The sequence below is a fragment of the Pteropus medius genome, unplaced genomic scaffold, assembly GCF_902729225.1.
Source record: "Pteropus medius unplaced genomic scaffold, Ma_sr-lr_union100, whole genome shotgun sequence".
NCBI classification, from domain to species: domain Eukaryota; kingdom Metazoa; phylum Chordata; class Mammalia; order Chiroptera; family Pteropodidae; genus Pteropus; species Pteropus medius.
Window position 1 is genome coordinate 324,626 of NW_024355109.1, and position 16,023 is coordinate 340,648.

The window sequence follows — 16,023 nt, forward strand, 5'->3', positions numbered from 1 at the left end:
CATCCCTCCAAATTATTGTTGTGAGGTGTTAGCTTTAAAGTGGCTACAGTTCAAATTCCCATTTGGAGTTGCTGTCTGGGCTCCATAGCCATTAAGATATCCAGGTGTCTCCCAATTCAGAAATTCATGTCCAGCCCATCTTGTCTTGCTCTGGAAAGGCAGTCCAGATTTTCCTAGTTCAGCCTTCTGGAAAGGAAATGAGCATGTATAGGTGAGAGTTTTTCTTAGGCATATGTTTTATTACTTCAAGAGCCAGAGGCAGATCCTGGTACTTAGATTCTCCAGACACCTGCCTTGTTCCTGATACAGAAGAGTGGTGAAATGTGCATGTGTAGTACATGTTCTCTTAGTGGGCCTCTCATCATCCTCTGAAGGATTAAGGAAAAAATGGTTCATGTATACAGACCATCTAATATCCATTATCCAGACCACCAAACATGACCAGCCATTATTAGACATCTTGACATCTGAATGATAAGCATCTTGGACCAATCCTTAGGCTAAGAATGCAGGACTGATTCTTCTCAAGAACGTACTTACTATAAGAACTCTTAGCCTTTTTTCTTTTTTCTTCAGAACACTGGGAATTGCCAAGTTATGTTTTCAGTTTGAAATCCCTAAGACCTTTGAATAAATCTTTATCACTGATTTCTAACCAAAGCCTTCAGACTCTTTTCGAGTTTGTTAGGCATATATGGTGTCAAGAGTGGAATACAAAGAATGCTTTCCTTCAATTCTGGTGCTGCTATTGGATCCAAGTGAGGTAGCTGCTTGAGCTCTTTGTGCTCTGCTGTTCCACCAATGGCTCCAGGATTCCGGTGGTGAGCACTCTCAGTTCCAAATCTCCCTCCTTCAGTTGAGGTTTAGAGCTTTTATCATGGGATCTTCTGATACTAATTTTTGTCATAGGGCACCCTCTTTTTATTATGGATAGACAACTCCAATTTGGAATGGCAGCTGTATTTAGCATCCTTTGCTAAGTATTTGTCTCTATGGACTTCTGATAAAAAGGACAAATGGGAATTACAGTGGCCACCCTGGAGATCTTTTGAAATTCTAAAATTAGTATATTTACATGCACAATTAGTGGATCTTAGAAATGTTAAACAAGCTGAAAGGGAGGCATTTTTCAATTAGTAAAATCCTCTAAGGAATTAAATGATTCAAAGATAGCCTTATCACCTCTTTTGTCTTTTTGTCTGGTCTTGACAATTTTTGGGAGAATTTACCTTTAACAAGAAGACCTTCTAAAAGTTCCCCAAAGTTTCTTCTTTGGGAAATCTAGCTAATTATATGCAAACACTTTGGTACCTCCTTTTTAAAAAACAAAATGGACCAACTATGCAAAATAATTTGAAACTCTAATGGCCATTCAGGAAAAATTTGGTTTTATGTTCACCTCAAGGGGCCTCCCTTAAAAAGGGAATTCCAAACTTCTTGGGTACAATGGACTGAATTCTTTGATTAACATATAGAAGCTTCTAAAAGGCAAAATGACTTTGAAAGAATACCTATAAAAGGATCCTAAAAGAAACTTTGACCTTCTGAGCAGTTGCTTTAATGTTTCTTACTGTTGGCCACATGAGACTGGCAGGAGGGGCAGAGATGTGAAGTAAGCAGGCCCCACGCCTATGGTATCGTGGTTAAGAGGTGAGTGGGCTGTCATGGCTGCAGAGTTGACCCCAACCCCTGACGAGGTACAAGGCTCCCAGCCCCACACTGGGCTCCCCAGCCCAGGGCGCCAGTGCAGGGAAGAGAAGTCTCTATAACATTTGGCTGTGAAAGCCAGTGAAGATTGTGGCTGAGTGAGACAGAGGGATGCTGGATTCCCAGGCATTCCTCTTCAAGGGCCTATGCAGAGACTCACTCATAAACTCACTTGCTCCGAGTTCCAGCACTGGGGCAGCAGCTTAAAAAGTACAAGAGACATATAGGAAGGAGTAAGGGATAGAGGGGCAGGGGTCAGGAAAGTGCTGGCAGATGCCACTGTTTCTTTATTGAGTCCTCCCTCTGCCCAGGTAGCAGGGACAGGCAAGTACCATAGCTGAGCTCTCCGTTAACTTGGTTAACACTGTTCATCTGGCCCTGGTGATTCCCTGAGACCCTGCCCCACCCAACTCACATGCCAAACCCTAAACCTAACCCTAATGCTATATCTTACCCTCCCTAACACTAATTGTAACCCTAACCCAAAATGTAAGATAAAAAATTACTTTTAAACCATAGCCCTATAAACTCATCCTTCTTCAGAACCCTAAACATCAAACGTAGTCTAACATTAACTTTCTATCTAACCTCAACCCTAAACCTTTTCTCAAACTTAACCACACCCCTAACAGTAATCTTAACCCTGTACCTAACATCAACCCTAACCTTAACACAAATGTTAACTCTATGTCTAACCTCAACACTAATCCTATACGATACCCTACTCTTAACATTAACATAAACCCTAACCCTGACTGTATACTTAACCCTCTCCATAACCCTAACCCTAAACCTGCTAGAAACCCTAACCTAACCTTTATAACCAAACTAATCTGACCCTGCACCTAACAACCCTAACCCTATCAGTTCTAATTTCAAAACCAAACCTTACCCTCACCCCAACCCTAACCCTAACCCTAACATTAAACCTAACTTCTAAGCTATCATGATACCTAACCTCTACCTTAACCCTCTCCATTATCTAATTCTAACTTTAAACCAAACACTAATCTACACCACTAAACAAAAACCTAATCCTATATATAACCTCAAGCCTAACTCTACAACTCCAACATTAAACATAACCCTAACCATATACCTAATCTGAACCTAAAACTTGACACTAACCCTAAACCTATACCGAACCCTTCCCATAACCCCAACCCTAACCCTAACACTTGCCCTATATCGAACTTCAACTCCAACTCTTACCCTAAACTTAATCTTATGCCTAACTTAAAACCTGAGCTTAACCTGAAACCTGTCCCTATACCTAACCCATTCCATAACCCTAATGGTAACTCTAATCCTATCCCTATACCTAACCTCAACCCCTAAATAATAACCTAAAATCCAACTCAACCTTAACCCTAACCATCTACAAAACCTCAATCCTAATTCTAACCTTAAACCTAACCCTATACATAAAATCAACCCTAAATGTAACCCTAAACAGTCATATCACACAGCCCCACCTACCGTGATTCTTTCCAACAGACGACCGCACTGCTGGCAACTCTTCCAATCATACTTCATAGTTCACATTCACATCCCATATATGACCCTTGATTTGAAGCAATGGGAACTGATCAAATTCATAAATAAACCTTTCGATAAATTTCATGATTTCTCAAAGATGAGAGTAGGCAATAGAATCATCAAGTTTCATTTATTTTGAATGTAACTTGGGTTGATTATCTGGGAACTGTAATTATTCTGGATTTGTGTGTGTGGCGGGGAGTGGGAAACACAGTTCATCAGCACAAGCCAAATCTAAGTTAAAAAAGTAACTGGAGGTCAAAATTCCACTTGTAAAATCAGTTTATTGGTATAAATATACATCCAAATAAAATACCTTTAGCCAGTAATGTAAGTGAATATTTGCGAATGTCTTAAAAAGAGTAGTATTTTGATTTTTTACAAGTGTCAAAGTATTCTCTTTTAAAATCACACATTAAAAGCTAATATGCAGAGAGAAATTAAAGGCCTTCAAAGAACACAAATATTCATAAATCTTCATTCCAATCAACTATATACATTAATCTGGGCACATGGTAGAGGCAGCCATGGACCTCTCTCACTCTGTTCTTGCTGTGCTTGTTGATGGTACTGCAAAGGTCACTGACCAAGTTTAAATGTACAATTCTACATCAGGAAGGAAGAAGTTCCCACGGGAGAATGTAGAAACCATACCAAAGATCTAATATATATAATTTATACAAATGATTAGTGTGCTCTGTTAATATAATTACAATGTGCAATTGCATACATCAAGAATACATTTTGCTATTGAGTCAAGTGCAGATTTGACACAGGTACATGCAAGAATACCCCACTGGTACCTGGATGACATTCTTGTGCAGGTTCATATCCAGTTACTTTGTTCACCTCCAAACTCTCATTTGCAGGGCAAACAGTAGCTGCCTCAGAGAAATTCAAGTACAGCCCATGGGATATTTGCTGGCATTTGTTGAAGGCATATGAAGGAATGCTTAGAAATCAAATGCCAAGGGTTGAGAGAAGCCCAAATGTTCTTTGATTACCAAGAAATGGGTCTGTTAAAAAAAAAAAAGGAAAGATAGAAGGAAAAGGAAAAAAAAAAGAGCACCAAGAGAAGAGTGCATAGAAAGTGGGACGTATTGCCCTGGGTTCTTCTCTGATGGCTAACAAAGTGCCCTGCACGGCGGGACTTCTGTGTGGTGACCTTCACACAAAAATAAACTCTTTTTCTGCTTCTTCCCCAGAGTCACTAGATTTGCTGCCTTGATGGCTGTCTTTACTGGAGGACCACTGCTTTTGATCTTGATACTCCTGGGCCTGCTGGCCCCAGCTTCTCCTTGAAACTGAAACAGAAAGAAAAGGAAGTTATCACTGATTAACAAGGTAATACCAGTGACCTCACCAGTAATGGGATGAGATGCAGGGCCCTGAAGAGTGAGGGGGTTCAGGATGAACTGTCTCAGAAACAACTTACCAATTATATTTAGATTCCAGACAGAAATTACACCAACGAAATGGAAAAAATTAAAACAACATATAAAACTCCAGTCTACGAGAGGGTGAGCCTCTAATAGATATAGTTGATAATCTGAGGGTGAAGACCCCAGAAGGTGAGGATGAAGGGAGGGAGTGAAGGGAGATGTCAGGAAGGAGAAGCGCTCCGAAGCTAATGTGCAGGTGACCTCCTGTCACAGTTGCCCCCTTGTGCATTAGAGAGAACAGGGCAAACAGCTTTGAGGAGTCACTGCTGGACAGATGTTCCCTTTGGTGCCTCTGCAGGACATTTAGGTTTGACTGAGATTTTCTACTTTGGGACAAGATATAAGGAAAGGTCCCAGCCATCTTCGTCAGACTTTTCTGTCTCACAGAAAACCTGTTTCACTCTCTAGATGAATAGTTTAAAGTCTTGTGAAAATGAATTAATACCGCCTATGGTCTATTCAATCTTTTTGGAAGTAGCCTCCAGGAAGAACTGCCATTATCATTGCCTATTCTGATTACATATAAACATGAAGGATTCGCTGAGACTTTACAAAGCAATGATGAAGAATATTTGCTGGAACTGAGCCTTTGTCATGTTCCATGTCAGGCACTTTCTGTTTTTATTATTGCTATTCTTCACTACTATCCTGGAAGATAGGTTTTGTAATACCTGGAATCAAATTTAAATTACGTCTCTCTTCAAAGCTTATGTTTTTCCCAACTAGATCACAGCTGTAATGCCACTATACCTTGGGAAAAGGTTCTGGTGCCATATACCAAAGTAATAAGGGTTATTATTACTTACCAAGTCTATTATATAGACACACCACTTAAGCTAAAAATACCAAACCCATGCACTCTATCTGGCTTGAAAGAAGAGTGCAGCTGCCTCATCACTCAGAAATTTCCAGGTCCTGGAAAAGCAATAGGATTCAGTAGATGCTTCTGATCATTTTAATTTATCATTATGCTAAAGAACTCATCTTGCCAGGAACTAGCTATTTAAATGTTTAATCCACTAAAAAGTGTTTCAGGAAGTAAAAGCTAATGGAACCTAATAGTAAAAGTGCAAACATCATAAAGTACTTCTCTTGCCAATCTGGCTATCAGGGCTGATTCTGATCTCTAGACAATAAAAATTTAAATGTTTAGCTAATTATATTAACTTGAAATTACTGCAAATTCTGAAAAGAATAAACCTTTCAAATCTCATAATGAAGGTAAGTAATTAAAAAAAATTTTGACTTCTTTTATCCAAGTTTTTATTTATTTATTTATTTTTGGGGTGGGGAGGAAGCAATGAATAAATATCATAACTGATTTTTATTTTTTAGAATAGAGTAAAAAAATTGAATGTACTCATTTGATTGGTTCTTTGAAAGTTGTTTACAAGCCAGGTTCTGGGAAGAAGGTACATAATTTTCTATAGTTTGCCCTTTATCACAAAACTGATTTGAGTAATACAGAATCCTTTAAAATTCTCAACTTTTGTGTGTACTATGAACAGGAGGAAGTAGATTTATAATGACATCATCTGAAAGACACCTTTCTAATAATTTAACCTCAAAATAGAGCATTATTAGCAAAATCTGACAGAAAATTTTATTCATTCCATTTTAAAACCAAAATAAGCTGCTCTTCTGTATCAAGCGACTCAAGAATAAATTTCCAAAACTACAGGTTCAAGGGAAGAGATATGGTGATACATTGCTCATTTGTCTTCAGAGCAAACATATTTGCTCCAGTTCCTAGATTTAAAAAACTTTTCAAACTTCTCAATATTTTAGCTTCTTGGAAATCCCAGGTCTAATTAATATTATGTGATATGACATCTGAGTACTCTCTAAAAATGGAGAAATTCATGCAATCGAAAATGTTTATGTCATAGATAAAAACTGAGATAACCCTGGACCAGTGTGATTGTAGCAGGGCTGGTTGACATTCAGAGAAATCCAACACAGGAATCTTCCCACAAAAAGCAGCCTGTCCTTTAGTCTCTAGCTAAGTGACACTGGGCTTCTGAGTCCTCGGGCTGGGGGATGGGAGGATATAGCAAACATTAACAAGTTACCAGGCTGGGTTCTGGGATGGTGGCATAGACTCAGTACTCATCATGAAAGCAACAATTTTAATTCATCCAATCCAGTCACTGAGAGGAATAATAACATGTCCTTTCTAGAGGGTTGCCAAAGTAGATCACTATGGCAATGACACTATTTAAAAATTCATTCCCAAAATATTCATTTTCATTGACTAAACTCTATCATATGTGAGTGTGAATGTGATAAGGAGACTCGTACCAGGCTGACATTTTCCTTAGTATCATAGGCAGCACCATTCTCGGATAGGAAAACTGAGGCATAGTGAGGTTAAGGAACTAAGGTCACACAACTAACACAGTTAAGTTTGGAAACCAAAGCACTCTGTCTCCCAGCCTCCTACCTTCCTGTTAATCCAGATCACCAGTTACAAACAACTTTCTAGGGGGAATGTTGTTTGTCAAGTTTGTTTTCCAGTCTTTAGGCAGCATCTAATTAGGATGCTAATTACAATGATATTGAAGTAGGTTTAGTAAGGATCCCATTACTGGACAGCCTAAATAAGATTACGTTTGCTTGAAACTTCAAACTTCAGAAATTATTTAAAAATATTTATAAAATTCAGACTTTTTACTAATTCAGATGAACCTTCTTGGCAGCCTGACTTGATGTTTTTTATACAGAGTAAAAAAAAATCAAATTGTTTTCGTAACACTTATTCAAGGCAAGTATTCATACAGTTAAAGTCCTGGAGGGTCTCTATACATGTGTCTATATACATATTTATTACTACTCCATATACCATTAAAACTATAAGATACCCGAGTAAGTAAACAGGTAATTTATTCAACACAAACACTTCAAATATATTCACATCCTGTTTATAGTGGTGATAATTGGCACAGAGGCTCAAACATTCTTGAAGATGATTTGACTTTGCATATATATGCAAATATATATGCTAATTTTAAAGCTTCTGAAACATGCATATAAACTCAGAATTAGAGATTCATATGAAAATTTGAGCTTTTCTCCATTTTAAGCCCCACTGACATCCTTATTTTCCAGAAGAAAAACATTATGACCTTAAAATAATATTCGGTAGTCAGCCCTGATTTTTTACACCTTCTGGCAAGAGCCAAAAATGCCAACTAACTGTTATATTTCTTTTGAAGAACTCATATAGGGGTAGTAGAATCCAGATCTGGTGAAAAAGTAGACTAGAGCACTGGATTACAGATTATAAACCATAGCCAAATATTTGTTGGCTATATTTTGAATTATGGAAGAAGCAAGTGATACATAAAAACAAACTCAGAATTAGATGGCCTATATAAATAGGATACATTACAGTTCATACAAAGCCAAAATCAACTATTTTCTTCAAGAAAACGAAACATGTTCTAATGAAAACATCACAGAGTAGAATTAATTGTAGAGGGAAATGATATGAAATTCAAAAGATGCAGTTATAAATATTTCTAGTAAAAGAAAGCATTTTACCTGTCAAATCAATATTGAAATAACCACACAATTAAAAAATGATAATCATGATAAAAATATGCAGTGTGCTTTGAGAACAATAGCCTCTGTTTCATCGATACGTGATTGAGGAAAATCAGAGAGCTGTTTTAGGATAAATAGAGCTGCTTTTTAAAGATTTAAGGGAAAGTACACAGAGCTACTTTTAAAAGATTTAAAGGAAAATACAGACAATGGTTTAATAAAATTGCTCTGCTAAGTGCTATTTGTTAACCAGAAACTATTCAGAAAGCAGACTGCTATGCAGTTCTCAAGGGTGAAACAGTCAAGCGCTAAAAATTGGCACTAACAAAATAAAATTATATTACATGTAAAATTTAATTGAAGCTCCTGTAAAATTACTTTTTTTGTTCTGGTATCTCAAAAAATCAAGGCAGAAAAGCAAATACAAGGTGGTCCAATTTAATTCCATCGAAATCTGACAATAGCCCATCACAATCAGAATTTCAAGCAAAGAGGTCATGAGAAAATCTAAGACAGACACAGAATTTCTTGCCTTTTTAAGATTTGTCTTATCTCTGTCTTCATCTTCTTTTTACTCTAACTCAAGGCCTTTTAGGATAATTGGTGTGGCACCGGGAGGTGGCCTCTTTTGTGTAAAAAGCGCTTTTAATGGCCTAATGAAGATAGAACTTGCATTGCATCAAGGGTGCTTTGTTAATAACCAAGTAACATAAGTCAACTGATATAATAGTTCAAATGTAAATTTCCCAAATCTAGAAATATCTATGTGACCTTCAGTGTCTTAATTCAAAGAAGCAATGCAGAGATAGAGCTTCTGATTTAATATATTCTAAGAAGTAACTCTGCCTCTCTTCAGAAAATAAAGGTCTTAGGTGTTCATTTATATAATTTTTCTATAACTTGAAGATAACAGATTTCCTTGAAAATATCAGAGAAAAATCTCTTGTAGAGAGAAGAGTTACTGTAATCACCTTTTTATAAACATGTCTACCACACAAGAAATCCTTTACAAGTGAAGGAGCAAGCCAGTGGGTTTTCTCTAGGCAGGTGCTACCTGGCCCAAACAATATGGTCTATCCATACGTGACCTTCAGACTTCATTTTATGCTATGGGTCTTAGCCTAAACTCCACCCCATCATCTGGTTAGTGTGCACCTGACCAGCATGCAAGTCAGGGCACATGGCTCATCCAACAGTGCTGGCGAAGAAGGCTGGCTCCAAATACTGCTGCTGGTGGAAGTTGGTAGATGCTTTTTTATTGTTTTTGTTTTTAAATCTATGTCAAAGAGAGTCCTCAAAACAATAGTTCCTACTTGAGGAATCATAATTCATTGAGTTGTGAAGCTGTAAGAAGGGTCAAAGAGGTTTATTATCAATAATAAAGTGTGCTCAAGTTTGAGAATGGTTTATCCTTTTGCAAAAGAAGTTATTCCTATAATAAGGTCACTCCCATTGACTTGCCTTCTGGGGTACTTTCTCAGGAGGCAGTGAAGGATGTGGAATTATAGCTAGAAAGCTGTGCCATGCTCTTCATCCCTAGAGCCAATTTACTTATATGTTAACCTCTGATAAAGTTTTACAAGAGTAATCAGTCACAAAAAAGAAAATTCCTCCCTGAATCAGCAATGATTGTTCTAAAATTTCTCACTGGAGATTAAAGCTGATTTGAAATGTCTCCTTTTTGTCTCTTGGGACAGTCCTCACCTGAACAGAACATTACAGAATTTACTACAGTGTCAAATGAAAGACGTCATAGAGTAACTGCTGTGAAATAGAATAAATTGTTCTTAGAGTTTAAAAAGTTAACTGACATTTCTCACTAAAAGGTCATAAAATGTCAATTGAAAGATCACGAATATGACACAAGGTCTTCATTTAGTAGCTGGCTTTTTATTGATTCTTTTCTAAAATAATGTAAAGTGTTAAGCCAATATTCCCTAAAGGTACAAAGTGTGTTACTCTAAGAATTTCTGATCCAATCCTAGTTTAAATCTAATAGAACAGAGAGAAAAAGGAAGAGGATAGGAGACGTGACGCCACATAGAAAAATAAACCGACATAATCGCAAAAATTTGAAAGGACACATCACTATACTCCAAGATAACTTGATCTTCCTCATAAGAATTCCTAATTTAAAATTTTAAGTTAAAAACTTTTTGCCTCAAATGGAAGGACCATCCTGTTGCCATTTAGGAAAAAAAAATCAGTAGTATGAATTGAATTATCCTAGTCCCAGGACAGAAGTTACTCGATTAAAGTTTGTTTTTGTTAGTGCCAGTTCATAAGCTTTGGGGCAGTGAGGGATGATAATCGAAGGCTCTAACCATTTGTTGGCTGTGACTTCCTGTGCCCAACTGCATTCACCTCTTCTTCTGCAATGGTGGAGTACAGTTTTGAAGATCTTTTCTCTTTACTGGAAGGCTTGTCACTGTCATGATCTGAATGTCTTTTGTAATAATCTCCTCTTTGCACTACTGAGGAAAAGGGATTCATTTTACCCTTATATTAGCAAATACATCAATGTATTGACATTAATATTAAACATTAACATTAATATTAAACATTAAAAATTAAAAATTAAATATCAGCTTACCCACCCCACTTAGGATTCAAGGAACCTATAGTGCTGGTCCTGAACAGATGCACCATCGTCTACAGAATTCAACAGCCAACATTATGGAAATATCGTGCAAAATGAGGTGAGCTCTGAATCTGCTCCCTAAAGGTACTAACAAAAAGGCCCCAACATTACCATTTTGATTCCAGGATGGATTAATGAAGATCACATTCACTATGGAATAATCCCCCAAAATCACAGCAGTTTACCTGTTTCAGAAATTAGTTGGGCACGCTAGTCCAAAGGGAGGCACAGAACAAGGAAATGAAGTAACCAGCATGAATAATGTACAAGAAAATAGGAGCACATCATGAACACTTTTTTAAAGAAAAAGAAAGACAGGGTTCACAAGTGGCTCTCATTCCTGGGCCAGCTTAGTGGGCAAGCTGATAAATGAACTGAAGTCAAAATCTTACCACCTCGGCCATTAGAAATGTATATTTTCATTCCAATTTCAGTACCAAGTGATACCAGAATAATTCTGTGATTAACTTATTCTAGATCCCAGGTGGGAAAGTGTTGGTTTCCACAGCTCTATACTCCCTACCATCTACCTGGGAAGTTGGAGGCATGTACCATTCATAATGTTTGCTTTTATGGGGAGGGAGGAAGGGAATCAAACACTTACCTCTCAAGCTTTGAAGTGTCTAAGGAGCAACTCTCATTTTTAACTTCCGGTGGAGAGAACCCACCCATGACATTCTCAAAACGACTAAGGACATGCTAGTGGTGGCATCTAGTACGTCACCCACTTTGTGAACTATACAGGCTCTGTACACACATTCTTACTCATGAGGCTGGTGGGTTATTCTAGGCCTTGTTTGAATCATATAGGCATCTAGAAAATATCACTTCAAAAATGTTAATTATTATTCAACCTTGACCTTTTCTTTTTAATCCTTCCATATTTCAATTGCTTTTGAAAAGATGAGCATTCTTAATTAATCACTTCCCCCACCTACACACACCCATGATTCCTTCAGACATTTTCAAAGTTTCCTTAGAAATGAAGCGAAAAAGTCAGCAGTTGCAGAAGGAAAATGAGCACAGGTACAGGGGAGGGGCTGTGTGGCATGACCAGGGCTGTCAGGGACACTTGCTGGCTCAAGCCACTCTGATCCAGCACCACCAAAGGCTCTTCTTTCTATACCAAGTCTTCCAAAGGCTGTGGCTATAACACTGACCCTGTGTTTATTTACCATGTATAATACGACTGTACATGCCAGCCACCTTTTACGGCTTTGGTTTCTCTGTATGACAGAAGTGGTTTATCAGTTTTGGTCAAAATCCCACCTTCTTTTGTTTTTGGCCAATAGGTGGCTAAAGCTTGTACCCACCAAAAAAATCTGCAGAATAGAGATGAGAAAGCAGGCAGTGTCATTTCTTTCATTCGATTCCCGAATCACTAAGACAGCACTCAGAACTACTTCCTAATGATTTCAAAACTACCATCAATAAAAGAAAACTGGCCAATGTAGGAAGCTGTCAGAGGCAAGAGGTCAAAAAATTCTAAAGCGTCAAGCAAATCTGAAATAAAACAAAGCAACCCCAACCCACAATAAGAGCCATCTGGACACGATGACTTGTGTGGCTCTGGAATTTCTTTACAGATGGGGCTTAAAGACAGTAATCACATTATACTTTATGAAAGACAGAACCCAAGAGTTAACTGTGCATTTAATGGAATAAGGGAGGTGGGCGAAAGAGATGGGGGGGGTGCAGAAGCCACTCAAACACGCTTCCCTTCCACTCACTGCCGCTCCTGATCTGACTGGGAGATGGCATACACGCCCCAGGACTATCTTGCTCTGCTTCTAACCCACAAATTAGAAGGAGCAAACTGGTACAATGATGCTCTGAGCATGTCCATGCAGATGCCACCTTCTAGGAATGAGCAACATCTGACTTCATGACTGAGCAAGCACAGTGAGCCCCAAGGTCATTCGGGTTCAGTTGCTCCTGAACCACAGCAACGATCATTCACAACCAGGGGAAGCTTTTCTTGGAAATAATGGGACCTAGAAACGTACAAGTAGCATCAAATGAGTCACCAAATAATATTTAAGGCACTCTTGATATGCTAGGAGTCAGTGTAGGCACATCTAATGGTGACTGTGACAAAGACATGAGACCTCTGGGCTGGCGTCTCAGTTATGCTTTTCGTTCTTTGTGTGTGGTCCTCTATTAAGATCCAATGTCATCGCCAATGTTGAATCAAGCTTCTGAACCAAGAAACCGCTCTGGTTCCAAAATTTAACCCAAGGGGTGCTGACTTAAACAAAATCTAAGATATTAGTTAAGTCCAGGATAGATTCCTTTCTCTTAAAATCACTCTCCTTGGGGAGCACTAACTTGGAGAAAAACATTTCTTACCTTCCTGGGAAAATGTCCTGGGGCTGGGCTGGGGGCTACCCTGGCCTTCTTTCTCCTTGTCTGAAGGAACTTTTTTCAGGACGGGCGGAAGAAGAGCAACTTTAGGGGAACTGTGGCCAGGTGGAGAGTCTGGGACGTCCTCTGTGGAGACATAAACACACAAGTTAAATTGTTCCATAAACTGGATTCCTCAAACATAAGCTGGGTTATTCCAATACAAGTGACTAATAATTTTTAAAAAGCATCATAGGATTTTTCTGACCAAAAACTAGTTTCATGTTTTTGCTCCGTGAACTAATAAAATCCACAAACAATAGAGAGAAAAATAATGAAAACAAAATGAAGGTTAGATCTCGCATAGATGTAAATCTACCTTGCAGACACAGAATTCCAATGAACTGATATTTGAAAATTACACTGTAGGTGAACTAATGTTCCTTCTGCCTCAAACTCAAAGACTGTGGTTTTCATAAAATATGTAAAATTTAGTCCACAGCCATGCTACCCTGAACAAGCCCGATCCTGTCTGATCTCAGAAGCTAAGCCGGGTCGGGCCTGGTTAGTACTTGGATGGGGGGAGACCACCTAGGAAGACCAGGTGCTGCAAGTGTAAAAAATAAAAAAATAAGGGATTGTAAGCTGACAAGGTCTTTGCAATCTGTGAGGTCAACCAAGAAAAGAAAGAAAGAAAGAAAGAAAGAAAGAAAGAAAGAAAGAAAGAAAAGAAAGAAAGAGAGAGAGAGAGAGAGAGAGGGGAGGGAGGGAGGAGGAGGGAGGGAGGAGGGAGGGAGGGGAGTGAGGGAGGAAAATATGTAAGATTTATAACTCATTGCCTTTACCCATTGTCAAATCTACTAAGGTGGTCACCATATATACACACACATATTATTTGTGCATGCTGGTGCTTGTACTCACACACACATACTGACATCACTAAGAGTAACTTGGAATAATGGAGTTTTAGAACCAAAAAGAACTTTGGTGACCGCTGTACAAATGAACAAATCAAAAGACCTGCTAAGCTAAAAAGGTGGCAAAATAGAACTATAACTCTAAGTCTCTTAATTCTGAAGGCTGTGCTGTTTCACTCTAATTGAAAGGATTTACGGAATTGCCTTTCTTTCTCTGCTCTGTTACCAGCAAGGTAATTCTTGTTTTGGCACGTGTGTGTGTGTGTGTGTGTGTGTGTGTAGAAGACAACCTTCAGCCAGGTCCTCTTTAGCCTCATACTTCCAGTTCAAGTCTATGTGCTTCACTACAGAAGCAGGGATGTGTCAAGAAACTGAAAATAACTCTACCTACCTCGACAATCTCTCAGAACTGAGGGGAGGAAATGAGATGGTGTATTTGAAAATGCCTGCTGACTTCTCGAGTTCTATAATTATACACTAGCTTATTAACATAACTGTCAATATACTAAGTTCTAAAAACACATTTAGCAAATAAACTGAAATGCTTCTTGTAATAGAATATTAGGGATCCAGCTAGTTTTATATCTGGCATTAGCGTCTGAGTAGCCAAATACTCTACACATTAGATGAGGTTCACTTTACAAGAGTCATTTCCTTACTGTGGACTAGATACACACCTAGATGACATAAAATGCTTGCCTGCTTTCGAGTAGTCATCATTTAAATTTTTTTTAAAAAAATCATTTATTTGCCTTCTTTCTCCCCACTTTCTGTTATGAAGCTATTTTGTATGCATCAGGAAATTTTGGGGTTCTCTATCATGACAAACTCTGGTTTACAAAAAGGTGTGAGTAGAATTAGGAATACGTCATCTGCTTCAAGAGTTAGTTGCTTGAGGTGATCTCAGTATACCCCTTTCTTTGTGGTTCCTCCTTGGAGACTGCACTGGGTTACTTGAGGGACCAATTCGCTGTGAAGACCAGAGAGGATTAAACAAGTTGGCCACTTGGTGAGTGAAAGAAATGTTTGAGAGAAAATGAGGAAGAGCCACAAGTGGAATGAGTTTGGCACATGGGATACTATCTTTTTTTTCATCCCACCCAAATCATCTGTGTATTAATGGATGACTATGATGAGCCAGGAGTCTTACTTTCCATGTGCATGCCCTGTGGGAACAGCCCAGGGAAAGAGTGGTCCCTACTAGGTAGTGGAGTCTGGCTGCTAATCATTAGCTGTGTGACTTGGCAGGCTGAGCATCTCTGTGCCTCACAAGCTGCATCTGTGAAATGGAGCTGTGGGTGAGGACGTTAGTTTATCCACACTAAGCACTTAGAATAGTGCCTGGTGGAGAGTTAAGTGTTAAGATTAGCACTATATTAGCAACGATGCTGATAACAATGAGCATAATCCGACTGTATGTCTCTATCCTTATTTGCCTAATTTTTGTGGGGGAATAAAGTGAAGAGGTGATATGGGATTCATTCATTGTATTATCATTCTACTTTGTATATATTTAAAAATTATTATAATAGAAAGTTAAAGAGAAAAAAAAAAAATGACCTGACAGGAAAAAGAGGCAGTTGTAAGAGAGAATAAGGCAGAGCAAAACCTTTCCTAATATTTTTAAATTTCCCCTGTCATTAGATTTGTTAAACCTAGAGTCAGCTAACCTTTTCTGTAAAGAGCCAAGCAGTAAATATTTTAGGCTTTGCAGGTCAAATGGACTCTTTTGCAACTACTCAATTCTGCCCTTCGAGTGCAAAGCAAGCAGACAATGTGCACACACAGAGTGGCTTTGCGATAACTGTATTTGCAAAATAGGCCCACAGTTTGCCAAGTCCCATCCTAAACTCTAAGCAATTCACAGAATATGAGGTAAAAACAGAGG

General features: G+C 38.4%; 1 protein-coding gene across 9 annotated transcripts in view; it reads right to left on the reverse strand.

Annotated features, from left to right (window-relative positions):
* Positions 1 to 3,510: 3,510 nt before the first annotated feature.
* CARMIL1 (capping protein regulator and myosin 1 linker 1) overlaps positions 3,511 to 16,023 on the reverse strand; it is a 261,243-nt gene continuing 248,730 nt past the window's right edge. For 4 of the 9 annotated variants that reach the window (XM_039857089.1, XM_039857092.1, XM_039857088.1 and 1 more), the window contains 3 exons: positions 13,225 to 13,365; positions 10,559 to 10,708; positions 3,511 to 4,550 (listed from right to left, as the gene is read on the reverse strand). In XM_039857089.1, coding sequence (XP_039713023.1) covers positions 4,414 to 4,550; positions 10,559 to 10,708; positions 13,225 to 13,365 — 428 coding nt within the window. In that variant the 3' untranslated portion in view covers positions 3,511 to 4,413. The remainder of the gene's footprint in view (positions 4,551 to 10,558; positions 10,709 to 13,224; positions 13,366 to 16,023) is intronic. The other 5 variants (XM_039857094.1, XM_039857093.1, XM_039857087.1 and 2 more) reach the window with 4 other exon arrangements.